This window comes from Coregonus clupeaformis, chromosome 15 (genome assembly GCF_020615455.1).
Source record: "Coregonus clupeaformis isolate EN_2021a chromosome 15, ASM2061545v1, whole genome shotgun sequence".
NCBI lineage: Eukaryota > Metazoa > Chordata > Actinopteri > Salmoniformes > Salmonidae > Coregonus > Coregonus clupeaformis.
The window spans coordinates 48,900,967-48,922,079 of NC_059206.1; the positions used below are offsets into that span (position 1 = coordinate 48,900,967).

General features: G+C 42.2%; 1 protein-coding gene across 3 annotated transcripts in view; it reads right to left on the bottom strand.

The window, feature by feature from the left end:
• epb41l4a (erythrocyte membrane protein band 4.1 like 4A) overlaps window positions 1-21,113 on the bottom strand; it is a 114,292-nt gene that overhangs the window by 45,612 nt on the left and 47,567 nt on the right. For 2 of the 3 annotated variants that reach the window (XM_041898949.2, XM_045225208.1), the window contains 2 exons: window positions 1,235-1,286; window positions 615-693 (listed from right to left, as the gene is read on the bottom strand). In XM_041898949.2, coding sequence (XP_041754883.1) covers window positions 615-693; window positions 1,235-1,286 — 131 coding nt within the window. The remainder of the gene's footprint in view (window positions 1-614; window positions 694-1,234; window positions 1,287-21,113) is intronic. The other variant, XM_045225207.1, reaches the window with a different exon arrangement.

Here is a 21,113-nt window from a genome sequence, read left to right on the forward strand (position 1 = left end):
GATTGCACAATGTACACCCATATTATTTCAGTTTTTGAGTGTATGATATGGGGCTTGGAGACATAGAGAGAAATAATAATTTTAAACAATAGCAACACTGCCATGTTGTTCTGAGCCTTGCTGCTGGAAACCCACATAGTGCCCGACTTTCGCACTTCTCCCGACTTCACTCCTCAACTTTCGTCTACAGTCGGTTGCTTCAGCCTTACCACTCATACGCGTCCAGTCTCAATGTCCCCTGCCAAATTTAGAAGCTTGAAAGCCGCATTAGAAAAAAAAAGCTTGAAAACCCCATTGGATTTTTGGCCAACATTTTGATAAAGAAAACTAAAACTGAACATAATTCATGTTTTCTTTTAGTTTTAGTTAGTTTGGGAGTCAAATATAATAGTTTCAGTATACTTTTCATTTTTCAAACAGGTTTTTAAAATTATTTTATTTCAGTTTACTGAATAGTTCTCATGATTCGTTTTGTTTTCGTTTCAGTTTAAGTGTACTATAATGACCTTGGTACTGTGAGTGTATGTGCTACATGTAGGCCATTTTGTATGTGTGGAGGTGCTAGCCAATTAAGTAAACAATAGTGAGACATGAGAAGTACTGACAATGCACACCTTGTTATTTCTTCTTTTAGCTTGCAGGGATCCTCAGCATAAAACTTGACCCCAAAATAGAGTGTGTATGGAGGCCCTGCTGAGAGAGAGAGAGAGAGAGAGAGAGAGAGAGAGAGAGAGAGAGAGAGAGAGAGAGAGAGAGAGAGAGAGAGAGAGAGAGAGAGAGAGAGAGAGAGAGAGAGAGAGAGAGAGAGAGAGAGAGAGAGAGAGAGAGAGAGAGAGAGAGAGAGAGAGAGAGAATTTATTTTAACTATTTGCACATTGTTACAACACTGTATATTTACATAATATGACATTTGAAATATTATTTTGGAACTTCTGAGTGTAATGTTTACTGTTAATATTTATTGTTTATTTCACTTTTGTTTACTTGCTTTGGCAATGTTAACATACGTTTCCCATGCCAATAAAGCCCTTAAATTGAAAATTGAATTGAATTGAGAGAGAGAGAGAGAGAGAGAGAGAGAGAGAGGGAATTGAGAGAGAGAGAGAGAGAGGGAGAGGGAGAGAGAGAGAGAGCCTTCTATTTCACTAACTGCAGCAACCTTCTACTGTAAATCACTGTATCCAAACAGCTGAGAGACATTCAACTCAACGCAGAGAGAAGAGGAGATACTTACTCGTTATTAAATCCTTGTGTTCTGAAAGGGTTTTTGAGGGATCTAGCCAATACTGCAAACAAACAAAAAAACACAAACAGAAAACATTTAATTACATACAAAAATAACTGCCATAATGATTATTTGTTTACATAAGTAGTACCATACGTAATATACAATATGTAACTAGTAGCCTATGTGTACGGTAACAATTACAGTATGTTCTGTAACAAGTACCTTGAGCATGAGTATTCAGTAATTGGCTGGAAGAAAGAGATGCACTTTGTCAAATCATGGCTGAGCGGTCTGTGCAGTGTGTGTATATGTGTGTGTGTGCAGTCAGTGTATTGGACGGAATGCAGGCAGCTCCAGAGAAGGATGTTCAGTCATGCAAATTCTGGCGTAATATTGAAGCCACATTAAAACCAACTTTTATCCAAACTGTCTTATTAAAAAGGAGTGTGACTGTGTGAGTCATTAAAATCTGCATAAATAAAACATGGAGTTAGAACAGGTCACAGCATGTTGCCACAGAGGCAAAAATATAACATACCATAATTTTTTTATTGGCTTTTATGAATGATCTTATCCTGTACTGGCATTTTGGATTTCTAGACAGTCTTTGGTGGATCTTTTTATCTTGTTGGGCCTCTAGCTCTCACATCAATTAACATCTGATTTGGGTAACTTCCTGCAAGACTGCCTGGCTTTCTGTGCACAATGTCCTTATGGCACATAATGCTGTTGGACTGGAATGTGATGTGACATGTATAGGACTTTTATTGTGATCCACCCATACCTGCGTTCTAATTGGCTCCTGTATTAAAGCAAGGGCTTCTGGGTAGAAGACCAGTCAGAGCTGCCATGATGTAGTGTGTGGAGGTGTCGCCATTCCCCCTCCCCATATTATTTATTTTATATCCCGTTATGAGTTATGCAGAGTCTCAGCATTAAAGTTTGCAGTCGAATGCACTGATGGCGCATTTTCAGCTTCGTCAACTAAAAGACCTACAACCCACGGCCTTACAATGCTTTATAATGTGACATAAGTGCTTGAAATAAAATAAAATAAAAGCACAGTACCTCCTGCAAGACTGCCTGGCCTGCACAATGTCCTTATGTCACACTGATTAGGCATAATACAACAGGGATCATCAACTAGATTCAACTAGGCCAATTTTTTCTTGAGTAGATGGTCGCGGGGCCGGAACATAATTACAAATAATTTGTAGACTGCAAATTGACCGCAAGAAGCCCAAACAGATATAATATTTGACTAAAACCTTGCTTACATTTGTATACGATCATGTGTCTCTCTATTATGAGTAGGAATACTTGGGAACAGATTTCCAAAATTAAAATCACTTACAGCTGATTTCTTGGTGTTTTTACAGTTTTTATGTCCAACAATTACAATTCTAAAAAGATAATATACTATATATTTATTATTGTTTTTGCTCAGAAACTTGGGGGCCAAACAAAACCACCCACGGGCCAAATTCGTCCCGCGGGCCGCCAGTTGGGGAACCCTGTTGTATAATGTGACATAACATAAGTGGTTGAAAGAAAAAGCAGAGAACACTGCTAAAATAAGGGTGCTTTTAGGTTCTATGTAGAAACCTTTCTTCTCTCAGAGTACAGTGACATCACTCCCAACAAACCTCAGCAGTGGATTAACAATAAAACATCCTGCTTTAAACAGCCTTTTCAGTGGCTAATCATTGAGCATGTTCAACGCCGCTCTAAAGACATGTACAATTACATACAATTACCCTATGTGACAATGTGTCATATAAACACTGTGTAGGTCTCAAACGAGAAGAACCTACATGAAGCTAAATAGATATGTTCCAATACCCACACTAGCATATGACTTTGAAGGAAAGGTTTGCATTCTAAGTAGTATGGTAGTGTGGATATTGGAACATGTCTTCATCTCAAACATAACAATCCACATCTACAAGTGTCATATTCACTGGTTATACAGTACATTCACTGGGTGGCAGGTAGCTTAGTGGTTAGAGTGTTGGGCCAGTAACTGAAAGGTTGCTGGTTCAAATAACTGACCTGACAAGGTGAAACATCTGTCAATGTGCCCTTGAACAAGGGACTTAACCATACTAGTATGTCTGACCCTGTAAAAAAAAAACATTTCACTGCATCTATCCAGTGTATGTCACAACATTATATATACAGTACCAGTCAAAAGTTTGGACACACCTATTCATTCAAAGGTTTTCCTTTATTTTTACTATTTCCTACATTGTAGAATAATAGTGAAGACATCAAAACGATGAAATAACACATATGAAATCATGTAGTAACCACAAAAGTGTTTAAAAAAATCTAAATATATTTTATATTTGAGATTCTTCAAATAGCCACCCTTTGCCTTGATGACAGCTTTGCACACTCTTGGCATTCTCTCAACCAGCTTCATGAGGTAGTCACCTGGAATGCATTTCAATTAACAGGTGTGCCTTCTTAAATGTTAATTTGTGGAATTTATTTCCCTCTTAATGCATTTGAGCCAATCAGTTGTGTTGTGACAAGGTAGGGGGGTATACAGAAGTTAGCCCTATTTGGTAAAAGACCAAGGCCATATTATGGCAAGAACAGCTCAAATAAGCAAAGAGAAACGACAGTCCATCATTACTTTACGAAATGAAGGTCAGTCAATCCGGAAAATGTCAAGAACTTTTGAAGGTTTCTTCAAGTGCAGTCACAAAAACCATCAAGCGCTATGATGAAACAGGCTCTCATGAGAACCGCCACAGGAATGGAAGACCCAGAGTTACCTCTGCTGCAGAGGATAAGTTCATTAGAGTTAACTGCACCTCAGATTGCAGCCCAAATAAATGCTTCACAGAGTTCAAGTAACAGACACATCTCAACATCAACTGTTCAGAGGGGACTGTGTGAATCAAGCCTTCATGGTCGAATTGCTGCAAAGAAACCACTACTGAAGTCGCTCTGGATAAGAGTGTCTGCTAAATGATGTAAATGTAAATGTAAATGTAAATGAAGGACACCAATAAGAAGAAGAGACCTGCTTGGGCCAAGAAACACAAGCAATATACATTAGACCGGTGGAAATGTGTCCTTTTGTCTGGAGTCCAAATTTGAGATTTTTGGTTAAAACCGCCGTGACTTTGTGAGACGCAGTGTGGATGAACGGATGATCTCCGCATGTGTAGTTCCCACCGTAAAGTATGGAGGAGGAGGTGTGATGGTGTGGGGGTGCTTTGCTGGTGACAATGTCTGTGATTTATTTACAATTCAAGGCACACTTAACCAGCATGGCTAACACAGCATTCTGCAGCGATACGCCATCCCATCTGGTTTGGGCTTAGTGGGACTATCATTTGTTTTTCAACAGGACAATGACCCAACACACCTCCAGGCTGTGTAAGGGCGATTTTACCAAGAAGGAGAGTGATGGAGTGCTGCATCAGATGACCTGGCCTCCACAATCAACCGACCTCAACCCAATTGAGATGGTTTGGGATGAGTCGGAAGGCTGAGTGAAGGAAAAGCAGCCAACAAGTGCTCAGCATATGTGTTAACTCCTTCAAAACTGTTGGAAAAGCATTCCAGCCGAAGCTGGTTGAGAGAATGCCAAGAGTGTGCAAAGCTGTCATCAAGGCAAAGGGTGGCTATTTGAAGAATCTCAAATATAAAACATATAAAATATAAAACTTTTTTGGTTACTACATGATTCCATGTGTGTTATTTCATAGTTTTGATATCTTCACTATTATTCTGCAATGTAAAAAATAGTAAAAATAAAGAAAAACCCTTGAATGAGTAGGTGTGTCCAAACTTTTGACTGGTACTGTATATATATTTTTTTCATAAAGACATACAGTACATACAGTCGTGGTCAAATGTTTTGAGAATGACACAAGTATTGGTCTTCACAAAGTTCGCTGCTTCAGTGTTATGAGATATTTTTGTCAGATGTCACTATGGTATACTGAAGTATAATTACAAGCATTCCATAAGTGTCAAAGGCTTGTATTGACAATTACATTACGTTTATGCAAAGAGTCAATATTTGCAGTGTTGACCCTTCTTTTTCAAGACCTCTGCAATCTGACCTGGCATGCTGTCAATTAACTTCTGGGCCACATCATGACTGATGGCAGCCCATTCTTGCATAATCAATTCTTGGAGTTTGTCAGAATTTGTGGGTTTTTGTTTGTCCACCCGCCTCTTGAGGATCGACCACAAGTTCTCAATGGGATTAAGGTCTGGGGAGTTTCCTGGTCATGGACCCAAAATGTTGATGTTTTGTTCCCCGAGCCACTTAGTTATCACTTTTGCCTTATGGCAAGGTGCTCCATCATGCTGGAAAAGGCATTGGTCGTCACCAAACTGTTCTTGGATAGTTGGGAGAAGTTGCTCTCGGAGGATGTGTTGGTACCATTCTTTATTCATGACTGTGTTCTTAGGCAAAATTGTGAGTGAGCCCACTCCCTTGGCTGAGAAGCAACCCCACACATGAATGGTTTCAGGATGCTTTACTGTTGGCATGACACAGGACTGATGGTAGCGCTCACCTTGTCTTCTCCGGACAAGGTGTTTTCCCGGATGCCCCAAACAATTGGAAAGGGGATTCATCAGAGAAAATGACTTTACCCCAGTCCTCAGCAATCCGATTCCTGTACCTTTTGCAGAATATCAGTCTGTCCCTGATGTTTTCCTGGAGAGAAGTGGCTTCTTTGCTGCCCTTCTTGACACCAGGCCATCCTCCAAAAGTCTTCACCTCACTGTGCATACAGATGCACTCACACCTGCCTGCTGCCATTCCTGAGCAACTCTGCACTGGTGGTGCCCCGATCCCGCAGCTGAATCAACTTTAGGGGACAGTCCTGGCGCTTGCTGGACTTTCTTGGGCGCCCTGATGCCTTCTTCACAACTATTGAACCTCTCTTCTTGAAGTTCTTGATGATCCGATAAATGGTTGATTTAGGTGCAATCTTACTAGCAGCAATATCCTTGCCTGTGAAGCCCTTTTTGTGCAAAGCAATGATGACGGCACATGTTTCCTTGCAGGTAACCATGGTTAACAGAGGAAGAACAATGATTTCAAGCACCACTCTCCTTTTAAAGCTTCCTGTCTGTTATTCTAACTCAATCAGCATGACAGAGTGATCTCCAGCCTTGTCCTCGTCAACACTCTCACCTGTGGTAACGAGAGAATCACTGACATGATGGCAGCTGGTCCTTTTGTGGCAGGGCTGAAATGCAGTGGAAATGTTTTTTTGGGGATTAAGTTCATTTTCATGGCAAAGAGGGACTTTGCAATTAATTGCAATTCATCTGATCACTCTTCATGATATTCTGGAGTATATGCAAATTGCCATCATCAAAACTGAGGCAGAAGACTTTGTGAAAATTAGTATTTGTGTCATTCTCAAAACTTCTGACCACGACTGTATATTCATGTGTTTATCATTGGTTATAGCAGCTACGGTGCAGTGGTGTCTATCTGATGGGATGTTGTCGAGCTTCTCATGATCATGAATGCAAACTTCTATCTTCTTATTTGCATTGTTGTCACAGTGAGCCCTTGCTTTGCTATGATTTTGTGTCAGAGCTCATTATGTCAATGCAGCTCAGGCTTCTCTTGGGACCTATCGTAAGGAGGAAGACAGACTGATCACAATGTTCCTCTTCCTCTGTTCTTTTAATAAGTTAAAGGCCCAGTGCAGTCAAAAACGTGATTTTCCTGTGTTTTATCTATATTTCCACACTATGAGGTTGGAATAATACTGTGAAATTGGGAAAATTATGATAATGCCCAATTAGTGTAAGAGCTGTTTGAAAAGACCGCCTGAACTTTCAGCTTGTTTTGGTGGGATGGAGTTTTGTCCTGCCTGGCGACATCACTTTGCGGTATAAATGTATAGACCAATAACAAAGAGAGTTTAAAACCTCTCAATAACAGCTCAGTTTTCAGGTTACATATCCCTCCCATAGGCTCATCCAATTAGGCACCTCACTCAGACCACTCCCAGACAGTCCTAGCAAAAGCGTTGCTTGAGAAATTGTTTTTTTCTAAGAAGCTATTTTTATTTCTTATTGACCATTTAAATTGAAAACAAGGACAATAAGGCACTTGATTGTTACCCATAAATGATTTGATATTGAGATCAAAACGGCTGCAATGGACCTTAAACAGTGATAAACAAAAGTCTGTTCACTTCTCATCGGCATCAAACAGCGGCAGCACATTTTCAAAACAAACGTGATAACTTATTTTCGCAGTTACACAAAATAGCAATAGGATTCAACTGTTTTAAAATGAGACTGCAATAAATATGATTATCCACTCACTATTTTCTTCTTTAATATGACTGTAGGGCATGGAGCTGATAACATGTTATTGAAATTGCTTACATTTATGCTATAAATTAATTGCACCGCACCCCTTGCATGAAGAAACAGCTTTAAGTCCTGTTTTATATACATTACATATATTTAATGTGAATTTCTGGAGATGTAGCTACTAGCCAAGCTGAAGATGGAAATTCAGCGGATGTCAGAGGAAGGAAAGAGCCTGTGAGCTCAATCTTTTTTTATTCTGGGGCATTTTTGGGGCAAGGAGATGAATACATGTTAGTGTAATGAGGTAGGCTAGACTAGAATAACCTATTTCAGACTTAAATATGCCACTGACAGATGCTGTGCACGGTGCACCATCCCCATTTCCTTCCACCTAAACCCTCACCACACCACACCACACCACAGTACAGTACATATGGGCCCCAGGGTCATATTCATTAGGGCACATCATAGCCAAATATAGCAAAATGTTTTGAAATTAAAAATTTATATGAATGTTTCTTATTGGACATGTTCAGGAAAGGTAGTCCCTCTCTGTTTCAGTACATTTTCTTCCGTTTGGTGCCTAATGAACGACTCAGAACACACCGGAACAGATGTTGGTGACCAGGGGAACGTGATTAGAGTTGTGTCTGTGTGACTGAATTAGAATAAGTTAATTGAATTGGTTAATCTTATCTAATTTACAATAATCACATCACTGCAGCTGGTGTGTTCCAGTGCATGCTAATGAATGCAAATGAGAGGTTGGGGATAGAGCAGTGGCTGACAGTGACGGGGCGGTGTCGCCATGGACAACCAGACAAAGACAGAGGAGTTCCACTTAGAAAGACAGACTGAGCAACAATCTACTACTTATTAATATTTGGTAACACTTTACTTAACTGCAGCCTGCAGGTATAATGCATTATGATGTAGTTATAATTAAACATTTTTACTGAAGAATATTATTTTGTTATACAGAAAAATCTAATCATGGTGTGTACATGGAGGAATATGCTAGCCTTAGTTAGCTAGTAACCTTATCTATTAAAGTAGGTGGTGTATGTGTGTAGTACAGCCAGTTAATGGGATATATCTATCAGCATTCATGGCACCTGCACAAAGCCCCGCTAGATCTATTAATATTTTCATATCTGTTTAAATGTAAGATTTATTGAACACCTCAAGGATTTTTATAACATGGGTTCAGAGCTTGTTCTGTATGAGAGTTATGAGAGAGTTCTGTCTCTGCCCTCCAGCACTGCTCAGTCCCCCAGTGAATGGAACTGATTAATAATAGATAGATAGATAATAAATAAATACAAATGTTCTGTCATCATGAGGCGAGTCTGCCTGGACCATGCACCACTTCAACAGAAAGCTAGGTTAGGACAGTTTGATTGACAGATCTGACTGAGAGGCCCATGCTCTGTTCCAATAGGCCAATACTGAGAGGCCCAGGCTCTGTTCCAATAGGCCAATACTGAGAGGCCCAGGCTCTGTTCCAATAGGCCAATACTGAGAGGCCCAGGCTCTGTTCCAATAGGCCAATACTGAGAGGCCCAGGCTCTGTTCCAATAGGCCAATACTGAGAGGCCCAGGCTCTGTTCCAATAGGCCAATACTGAGAGGCCCAGGCTCTGTTCCAATAGGCCAATACTGAGAGGCCCAGGCTCTGAATCACTGTTATTTACCCCCATCCCATATAATGGGAGAAAATGTGCCATCTATAGGAGGGGATAGTAGGTCTAGCTGGACAAGGCTATCTTAATGTGAACATGATAGAAGTTAAAGGCGCCACTGGTCTAAGTGGTCTAAGGCACTGCATCGCAGTGCTAGCTGTGCCACTAGAGATCCTGGTTCGTATCCAGTCGTAGCTGTGGCGGCGCACAATTGGCCCAGCATCGTCCAGGGTAGGGGAGGGAATGGCCGGCAGGGATGTAGCTCAGTTGGTAGAGCATGGCGTTTGCAACGCCAGGGTTGTGGGTTCGATTCCCACGGGGGGCCAGTATGAAAAATAAAATAAACAAATAGTGTACGCACTCACTAACTGTAAGTCGCTCTGGATAAGAGCGTCTTCTAAATGACTAAAATGTAAATATAAAGGTGAATATGAATTATTTCTTGAAGAAAAATGGTGACTGTGTGACTAAAATGACTGTGACTAAAACCAGGCTAAAGTTTTAGTCGACTGATTTGAACTAAAACTAAAAAGGATGAAATTATAAAAATATAAATGTGACTAAGATTAAAAGGTATTTTAGTCAAAAAGACTAAGACTAAAACTAAATCTAAAATAGCTGCCAAAATTAACACTGTTATGGCCCCAGGCAGCCCAATATAAATTATAGAGATGTCTCTTTTAATTGATAGGTTTTGATTATAGGCGTGCTGCAGGTTGGGATTTATTGTCATGAATCTTGACCTGGAGGCAGCTCTGCAGAGTGGTCACTAGCTGGCACAGCCACAGTCATAGAATCTGATTTTAAACCTAACCCTGAACTTAAAGAGCGACTGCCCCTACAAACCAACTAATCCCTTTGAAAACGGCCTATGTTGCATCGATATGAGTCAGAAACATTTATTCTAGTGTCAAAATTGACTACAAAGTATAAATAGGATAATTTTGGTCATAAAGTCAGTCTTGTCTAAAACAGAGTGTCACAACTAGTAAATGAAGGTTGAGTTTGGATTACAATTATGTCAACAAATCATGACCCCTTTTGCCAAGCTCCACGTGCAAATCGCCCCTCCGCCCATTTCGCTTCCCTTCATTGAATGGGGCTCCGTTGTTTCATCGCCCCCAACCAATACGTTCAAAGGATCACGGCCATTTGAGACTGAAAAACCCTATATGGATTAACCATGCAATGCATGCTTCCAGCAAGATGCACAACCAACATCTATGGTTTGCATGCCCTGTGTCACGACTTCCTCCGAAGCTGCCTCCTCTACTGGTTCGGGCAGGCTTCGGCGTTCGTCGTCACCGGCCTTCTAGCCATTTGTTTCGTCTTGTCTATTACACACACCTGGTTCATATCCCCTCATTAGTATGTGTATAAATGTTCCCTCTGCCCCCTTGTCCTTGTGGGTGATTGTTTATTGTGAGGAGAGTGTAGCTCGGTTGAGCTCCGTGTATTTTGTATTGCCGGGGTATATTTTCCCTGTGTGCCTGTATAGTTCCAGTGCGCCTGTTTTGCGCACTGGACTGTTTGACGCATTTCTGCGTAACACTGTATTCTGTGATTTACCCTCCTGCGCCTGACTCCTGTGGAATAGGTGGTTGGAGTTTATTGGTCCCCAGAGTGGTGGTGAGTATACCGGTAGCTAGACCATAGACTGCTGTTTATGTATATGGTTATGTATATTTTGATAATCATTATCACTATCATCTAGATTTGAATGTATGTTTTAGCACGATGTTCCAAATGCCTGAATCGCAAGAATCACGGTTTTTATTTGTTTCTGTTTTTATGAGTGTTTATGTCTTTTTGGTTTCGTCTTCTTTGCTCCTTCTGTGCTGTGTACATTGCACACCTTCCCATTCCCACACTGACACCAAGCCCCTCCCCCTGCCACTCACAACAAAGACGAAAGATAATCTTCTTCCTCTCTGACAACAAGCAGTTTCAACTCGCTATTTCCATTTGAGGTTTGGTCCAACATAATCGGTCATATCGACACCGAAACACATTGAGACATTATTTTACTGTAATAGAGGAGAACTTAACCTTTGTAATGATACCCTTTTTATGTCTCAACTCCCAATTTGTTTGACAGAGCAGACCCTACTAAGACAGGAGTAGCAATTAACATGATTGGGAAAATTAATGTTAAGTTTCTGTCGCGCGCGGCATTGCAGTACCACATACAGTGAGGGAAAAAAGTATTTGATCCCCTGCTGATTTTGTACGTTTGCCCACTGACAGAGACATGATCAGTCTATAATTTTAATGGTAGGTTTATTTGAGCAGTGAGAGACAGAATAACAACAACAAAATCCAGAAACACACATGTCAAAAATGTTATAAATTGATTTGCATTTTAATGAGGGAAATAAGTATTTGACCCCTCTGCAAAACATGACTTAGTACTTGGTGGCAAAACCATTGTTGGCAATCACAGAGGTCAGACGTTTCTTGTAGTTGGCCACCAGGTTTGCACACATCTCAGGAGGGATTTTGTCCCACTCCTCTTTGCAGATCTTCTCCAAGTCATGAAGGTTTTGAGCCTGATGTTTGGCAACTCGAACCTTCAGCTCCCTCCACAGATTTTCTATGGGATTAAGGACTGGAGACTGGCTAGGCCACTTCAGGACCTTAATGTGCTTCTTCTTGAGCCACTACTTTGTTGCCTTGGCCGTCTGGTTTGGGTCATTGTCATGCTGGAATACCCATCCACGACCCATTTTCAATGCCCTGGCTGAGGGAAGGAGGTTCTCACCCAAGATTTGACGGTACATGGCCCTGTCCATCGTCCCTTTGATGCGGTGAAGTTGTCCTGTCCCCTTAGCAGAAAAACACCCCCAAAGCATAATGTTTCCACCTCCATGTTTGACAGTGGGGATGGTGTTCTTGGGGACATAGGCAGCATTCCTCCTCCTCCAAACACGGCGAGTTGAGTTGATGCCAAAGATCTCCATTTTGGTCTCATCTGACCACAACACTTTCACCCAGTTCTCCTCTGAATCATTCAGATGTTCATTGGCAAACTTCCGACGGGCATGCATATGTGCTTTCTTGAGCAGGGGTACCTTGCGGGCGCTGCAGGATTTCAGTCCTTCACGGCGTAGTGTGTTACCAATTGTTTTCTTGGTGACTATGGTCCCAGCTGCCTTGAGATCATTGACAAGATCCTCCCGTGTAGTTCTGGGCTGATTCCTCCCCGTTCTCATGATCATTGCAACTCCACGAGGTGAGAGCTTGCATGGAGCCCCAGGCCGAGGGAGATTGACAGTTCTTTTGTGTTTCTTCCATTTGCGAATAATCGCACCAACTGTTGTCACCTTCTCACCAAGCTGCTTGGCGATGGTCTTGTAGCCCATTCCAGCCTTGTGTAGGTCTACAATCTTGTCCCTGACATCATTGGAGAGCTCTTTGGTCTTGGCCATGGTTGAGAGTTTGGAATCTGATTGATTGATTGCTTCTGTGGACAGGTGTCTTTTATACAGGTAACAAGCTGAGATTAGGAGCACTCCCTTTAAGAGACCTGAGTGGCGCAGTGGTCTAAGGCACTGCATCGCATTGCTAACTGTGCCACTAGAGATCCTGGTTCGAATCCAGGCTCTGTCGCAGCCGGCCGCGACCGGGAGACTCATGGGCGGCGCACAATTGGCCCAGCGTCGTCCAGGGTAGGGGAGGGAATGGCTGGCAGGGATGTAGCTCAGTTGATAGAGCATGGCGTTTGCAACGCCAGGGTTGTGGGTTTGATTCCCATGGGGGGCCAGTATTAAAAATATATATATATTCACTAACTGTAAGTCGCTCTGGATAAGAGCGTCTGCTAAATGACTAAAATGTAAATGTAAATGTATAAAGACTAGCTGGCTACTCACTAGCAGTTGTGCTTGAGAGATTGCTTATGAAACCTGTATTAATTTTCTATATTGTCTGCTACCAGAAGTTGGTCATTTAGTGAATGTGCATTGTGCATGGTTCTTGTTAAATATGTAACAAAAATAGCATTTTCATAGACAGACTTGAAAGCCAGATCAGTAATTATTGCAAAAAAGCAGGTTAAACTATTTTGATTGTTAGTGGGTCTTATGGTTGAAGGCTTATATTTAGCCTAGGTATAATTTTACAAGCCCTGAATTCATTAGATTACTCCTGACTGTTTGAAATGCAGTGTATTGACCTTTAATTGTGCAACAAAGCTTATTTAGATATATATATTTTTTAAATCAAGATACAGTATATATTGTGAATCGCCCATAAGTAAAAAAAAAGAAAATCATCTACTATCATTGCTAGCATAGCTGATGTTAGCTAGCTAGCTACTTAACTAGCTACTTAACTAGCTAGCTAGCTAATGTTAGCGTACCTCAATACAACTCGGATTTTGCATGGAAGCACTATAACATTTTAAAAGAAGGCAAATAATTAGTAGGAAAACCATTTATCATGATTGTGATGTCGCCAGATTGACTTTAGATCCAGTATAACCTTAGCCAGCTAAATAAGTCTGAGGGGACCACCGTATTTTAGCTAGCTAAGATTAGCATTGTTAGCTATTTTTGATTAACTTTGTTAGTAACAGTAATGGCAACATTGCCATCTCTCTAAAGTAAATTTGACGACATCATAATATGGCAAAGTTGTTTCCTACTACTGATTTGCCTACTTTAGCAATGTCATTGTATTTCTATTCCACTAAGTTAGTGTAATTTAGACAGAACAGTCACATTAGCCTCCGAGGTGCAACCATGTCTAGGGCATAAATAAATATTGGATGCAGTTATGGTGGTACTAGCTAACTCATGTCTGACTACAACAGTGTACTAACTAGCAGCAACAAACTCAAACCAAACCAGGGCCAAAGCAAAACATGTCACTGTTGGTTGCGTAGTGTAACGGAGCCACCGGCCTGAATCTAATCCAATCTGGAGCCAGTCAGACTACATCTGTAAAGCATAGAATTAGCTTCCAAACAAGATTACGCTATTTCTCGAGCTATGTTTATAATTGAGGGATAATGACAATTATTGACCCTGTTTTTCTGTTAGACAAAGTGCACAATTTGGTGCAAGACGGATATCCCCTGGTCATGAACAGATGCCGGGACCTACCAGAAGGAGCAAAGGTGGGTATCATAACATGTCCAGCAATGTGATTGCAATGGTTTAGCCACCTCCAAAAATCATTTCATTCACTGTTCACTTGCTATTTTCACAGCTTGTCAGGCAAGACCTCAGAATAAAAGTGTACCATGCAACACAAGTACCCTTGTAACACCTCCTCCGTTGGTGCCAGAGTCTCCCTCGACTCTCATGAAAAGGAGACACCATCATGAGGCTTCTGATAGTGACCTGAGTTACTGCCCTGATGACACAGACGGCTTCATCAACAACAACAGGTAATGTGTGTTATATGAAATGTTAAAAGTTGTATTAAAAAATACCCGACTTGATAAAATAGTAGGATAATTCCCCAGCCAAGCAGATACAACTAGTAGAGTCATTTTGGTTGTGAAGTGCATTAGCAAAAAGCTTTGTCCTTTCTTTAGAACAAAATGCAATTTACCACTTGGCTGTCTATTATATCACCATGTCACAGGCCCTCCCATTCAACACCACCTCATAAGATCGCCTGCTGCAGTTGTTCAAGAGATTTCCAGTTTGCAGCTGAACATGCAGCATAGAGAAGACCAGCAAGGGGGTCTTCATCAGCATCATGCAGACATGCCCTCGCTGTGAGCATTCCTAGGAATGGAACAGTCAGCCACATGCTGGCAAGTATTCGGAAAGCAACCTTCACCTGTCAGCGACAACAGCTTTCACAGGCTCATCATTTGTACAAATACAGAAGGTAACCAACGTCATTACTTTGATACATTTGATAACTCAATTGTGAAACATATTTTATGTAAACTGACATTATTTGTTGCTTATTCTCTACTTCTTAGATTAATATAATGTCCAGGGCATAACCTAGCCTGGTGGAACCAGCCTGATCGCTGTCTTCACCATTATATATCTAAAGAGAAATAGAAAGGTGAACACAACGATCAGGTTGGTTCCACCAGGCTATTCAAAACCACTGTTGATAATGTAATCAGTGCTCTGTGTGTGTATGCGTTTGTGTGTGACCGGCCAGTATCTATGATGATGGGCCAAGAGCTGATCTACGCTGCTATTCCCATCAATGGGGCTCTGGCAAAGACCTCACCTCTTGCCTGCTCACCAAAGTATTCATACCCCTTGACTTATTCCACATTTGTTGTGTTACAGCTTGAATTTGAAATAAATAAAAAAACACCCATCTACACGCAATACCCCATAATGACAAAGTGAAAACATGTTTTTAGAATTTCTTAGCAAATGTATTGGAAATAAAATACAGAAATATCTCATTTACATAAGTATTCACACCCCTGAGTTAATACTTTGTAGAAGCACCTTTGGCAGTAATTACAGCTGTGAGTCTTTATGGGTAAGTTTCTAAGAACTTTCCACACCTGGATTGTGCAACATTTGCCCATAATTCTTCAAGCTCTGTCAAATTGGTTGTTGACCATTTACAGGTCTTGCCATAGATTTTCAAGTAGATTTACGACAAAATTCTAACTTGGCCAGTCAGGAACATTCCCTGTTTCCTTGGTAAGCAACTCCAGTGTAGATCTGGCCTTTGTGTTTTAGGTTATTGTCCTGCTGAAAGGTGAATTCATCTCCCAGTGTCTGATGGAAAGCAGACTGAACCAAGTTTTCCTCTAGACTTGTGCCTGTGCTTAGCTCCATTCCTTTTCTTTTTATCCTGAAAAACTCCCCAGTCCTTAACGATTACAAGCATACCCATAACATGATGCAGTCACCACTACGCTTGAAAATATGGAGAGTGGTACTCAGTCATGTGTTGTAATGGATTTGCCCCAAATATATAACACTTTGTATTCAGGACAAAAAGTTAATTGCTTTGGCACATTTTTACTTTAGCGCCATGTTGCAAACAGGATGCATGTTTTGGAATATTTATATTCTGTACATGCTTCCTTTTCACTCTGTCAATTAGGTTAGTATTGTGGAGTAACTACAATGTTGTTGATCCATCCTCAGTTTTCTCCTATCACAGCCATTAAACATTGGCCTCATGGTGAAATCTCAGAGCGGTTTTGGAAAACCTCCCTGGTCTTTGCGGTTCAATCTATGTTTGAAATTCACTGCTCGACAGGAGGACCTTGTTAAACACTATTATTGCACACCAGTGGAGGCTGCTGAGGGAGGACGGCTCATAATAATGGCTGGAACGGAGCAAATGGAATGGCATCAAACCATGTGTTTGATGTATTTGATACCATTCCACAGATTCCGCTCCAGCCATTACCACGAGCCCGTCCTCCCCAATTAAGGCGACACCAACCTCCTGTGTTAAACACAGAGTGAGTCCATGCAACTTCTTATGTGACTTGTTAAGAACATTTGTACTCCTGAACTTAATTAGGTTTGCCATAACAAATGGGATGAATATTTATTGACTTAAGACGTTTCAGCTTTTGATTTTTTATGAATTTGTAAAAATGTCTAAAAATATTCCACTTTGACATTATGGGGTATTGCGTGTAGGCCAGTGACCAAAAAATCTCAATTGAATCTATTTTAAATGCAGGCTGTAACACAACAAAATGAGGAAAAAGTCAAGGGGTGTGAATACTTTCTGAAGTCAGATATCACTTATCCCAAACTGACATTTGTAATAGAACAGTGACTGTGTGTACTGTATGTGTTCACAGATGCATGAGATGCAGAGAGACCTGGCACTCAACACATCCACAATGAGGTGATTCATAATAATAAAGTACAGCACAAATGTCCAGTAATAGCAACACTGATGAACTAGGGCAAACTAGGGCGACAGGTAACCTAGCGGTTAGAGCGTTGGGCCAATAACAGAAAGGTCGCTGGTTTGAATACTCGCGCCAACAAGGTGAAAAAAATAATCTATGTGCCCTTGAGCAAGGCACTTAACCGTAATTTGCTCCAGTACTACTATGGCTGACCCTGTAAAACAACACATTTCACTGCACCTATCCATTGTATATGACAATAAAACATATACATATTTCTTTGCTCTGCCTCAACTCTGCCTATTTCTACAGATGGACTGGAGATGCTTTTGCCAGACGGCAGCCTCAGTAGTTTGATGGGGACACCATAATTGGGTAGGTTTTATCTGACCTGTTCAAACGTCAACATAGTACAGATGTAGGATCTTCATTTGCTATCTCTTTTGTTGCAGAGAATAAACTTGCACTTTATTAGAGGTTTAAAAAAGCTTTTAAAGTTGGTAATTTCTACTTTAAAATGTCAGACTTGATGAAAAAACTTATTAACCCCTAAAACAAATATCCATTATTTACAATCAACATAATACAGTGCATTCGGAAAGTATTCAGACCCCTTGACTTTTTCCACATTACGTTACAGCCTTATTCTAAAATTGATTAAATTGTTTTTTTCCCCCTCATCAATCTACACACAATACCCAATAATGACAAAGCCAAAAACAGGTTTTTATACATTTTTACAAATGTATAAAAAATGGAAATATCAATTTTACATAAGTATTCAGACCCTTTACTCAGTACATTGTTGACACACCTTTGGCAGCGATTACAGCCTTGATTCTTCTTGGGTATGATGCTACAAGCTTGTCACACCTCTATTTGGGGAGTTTCTCCCATTCTTCTCTGCAGATCCTCTCAAACTCTGTCAGGTTGGATGGGGAGCGTCGCTGCACAGCTATTTTCATGTCTCTCCAGAGATGTTCGATCAGGTTCATGTCTGGGCTCTGGCTGGGACACTCAAGGACATTCAGATACTTGTCCTGAAGCCACTCCTGCATTGTCTTGGCTGTGTGCTTAGGGTCGTTGTCCTGTTGGAAGGTGAACCTTCACCCCAATCTGAGGTCCTGAGTGCTCTGGAGCAGGTTTTCATCAAGGATCTCTCTGTACTTTCCTCTGTTCATCTTTCCCTCGATCCTGACTAGTCTCCCAGTCCCTGCTGCTGAAAAACATCCCCACAGCATGATGCTTCACCGTAGGGATGGTGCCTGGTTTCCTCTAGATGTGACGCTTGGCATTCAGGCCAAAGAGTTGAATCTTGGTTTCATCAGACAAGAGAACGTTGTTTCTCATGGTCTGAGAGTCCTTTAGGTGCCTTTTGGCAAACTCCAAGTGGGCTGTCACGTGCCTTTTACTGAGGAGTGGCTTCCGTCTGGCCACTCTACCGTAAAGGCCTGATTGGTGGTGTGCTGCAGAGATGGTTGTCCTTCTGGAAGGTTCTCCCATCTCCACAAAGGAACTCTGGATCTCTGTCAGAGTGACCATCGGGTTCTTGGTTACCTCCTTGACCAAGGCCTTCTCCCCAGATTGTTCAGTTTGACCGGGCAGCCAGCTCTAGGAAGAGTCTTGGTTTTAAGAATGTAGGAGGCCATTGTGTTCTTGGGTACCTTCAATGATGCAGACATTTGTTGGTACCCTTCCCCAGATCTGTGCCTCGACACAATCCTGTCTCGGAGCTCTACGGACAATTCCTTCGACCTCATGGCGTCTGTGGGACCTTATATAGACAGGTGTGTGCCTTTCCAAATTATGTCCAATCAATTACATGTACTACAGGTGGACTCCAATCAAGTTGTAGAAACATCTCAAGGATGATCAATGGAAACAGGATGCACCTGAGCTCAATTTCGAGTCTCATAGCAAAGGGTCTGAATACTTATGTAAATAAGGTATTTCCGGTTCTTATTTTTAATAAATTTGCTAACATTTCTAAAAACCTGTTTTGCTTTATCATCATGGAGTATTGTGTGTGGATTGTTGAGGTAAAAAATGTATTTAATCCATTTTAGAATAAGGCTGTAACGTAAAAAAATGTGGACAAAGTCAAGGTGTCTGAAAACTTTCCGAAGGCACTGTAATTCAAATGTCCTGATGCAGCAGGATTATTCTCCTGCTGTAGCAAACGAGCTCAAATTAAAATCCTACATCTGTACCTGTTTGTGTGTCAGATATTACCTATTCTAACTGCCATTGGTAATAGAACAGTGACTGTGTTTGTGTTCACAGAAACAGGTATGACGCCAGCAAATGGAGACTTGCAGATGGGCTTGATACTGATGTCTCTGAATGGAGAGAGACCTGGTTCTTGGCATAAACATTTTACTAGACACAACTGTTACTTATGTTGTCTTTTTTAATTATTGAATTAAATGGTATCAGTCAAGGAGAAACCCTGTGTATTCTGCACCAGGATCAGGGAACTCCTGTTGTATACCAAACACCATACAGGAAGGTATGACCACTCTGACATGTTTGTCAAGATAGCCCCATTACCACCAGACAAAATGCCGATAGGCACAGTATCTGTATCGGCTGGGAATGACAATGAAAGATGAAAGGTGCACATTGTTATATCAGCAGAACACTGTTTCTATGGTATTATGTAAAGGGTTGTTTAATCTAAATGGACCTGTTACTACATTTGAAAGTTATCAGAACACTTAGTTTAGAACAGGGATCATCAACTAGATTCAGCAGCGGGCCAATTTTCTTTATTGAGCGGCTGGTCAGGGTTCCGGAACATAATTAAAAAAAAAAATGTGATTGCAAATTGACCGCAAGAAGCCCAAACAGATATAATATTGGACTAAAACATAGTAATTTCTCTATAGGTGTCACGATCGTCAGGGAGAGACCAATGCGCAGCGTGTTGAACGAACATAGTGAACTTTATTATCTTTAGTGATAATCGACACAATAAACAAAACAAGAAACGACTCGTGAAGTCCACGGTAACAATGACCGAACACGGAACAAAAACCCACAAACACAAAGGGAAAATAGACAGTATAAATATGGCTCCCAATCAGAGACAACCAACGACAGCTGACACTCGTTGCCTCTGATTGGGAGTCACTCTAGCCAACATAGAAATAAACACATAGAATGAACACACCCTGGCTCAACATATAGAGTCCCAGAGCCAGGGTGTGACAGTACCCCCCCTAAAGGCGCGGACTGCGACCGTGCCTCAACCTGAACAAAACAGGGGAGGGCTGGGCGGGCATACCTCCTCGGCGGCGGTTCTGGCTCCGGCCTTGACCACCACCCTCCAATACACCCCCATAGCGCCCCTGGTCCAGTCTGGGCCCCGCCGGCTGGAGCTGAACTGGACTTAGCAGGAGCGGTTAGCTTCAGCTCCATAGTGGAGCAGTTGACCGGTACCTTACCAGGCACCGGTGACCCAGGCACGGGTTGTGCTGGACTGACGACGCGCACCCCTGGCTTGGTGCGTGGAGGAGGAACGGGCTTTACCAGGCTGACGACGCGCACCCCTGGCTTGGTGCGTGGAGGAGGAACGGGCCTTACCAGGCTGACGACTCGCACCCCTGGCTTAGTGCGTGGAGGAGGAACGGGCCTTACCAGGCTGACGACTCGCACCCCTGGCTTGGTGCGTGGAGGAGGGACGGGCCTTACCAGGCTGACGACTCGCACCCCTGGCTTGGTGCGTGGAGGAGGAACGGGCCTTACCAGGCTGACGTCTCGCACCCCTGGCTTAGTGCGAGTGGCAGGAACAGGCCAGGCCGGGCCGGGCTGGCGACGCGCACCGTATACTTGGTGCGAGTGGCAGGAACAGGCCGGGCCGGGCTGGCGACGCGCACCGTATACTTGGTGCGAGTGGCAGGAACAGGCCGGGCCGGGCTGGCGACGCGCACCGTAGACTTGGTGCGTAGAGCAGGGACAGGCCGGGCTGGCGACGCACACCGTAGGCTTGGTGCGTAGAGCAGGGACAGGCCGGGCTGGCGACGCACACCGTAGGCTTGGTGCGTGGAGCAGGGACAGGCCGAACCGGG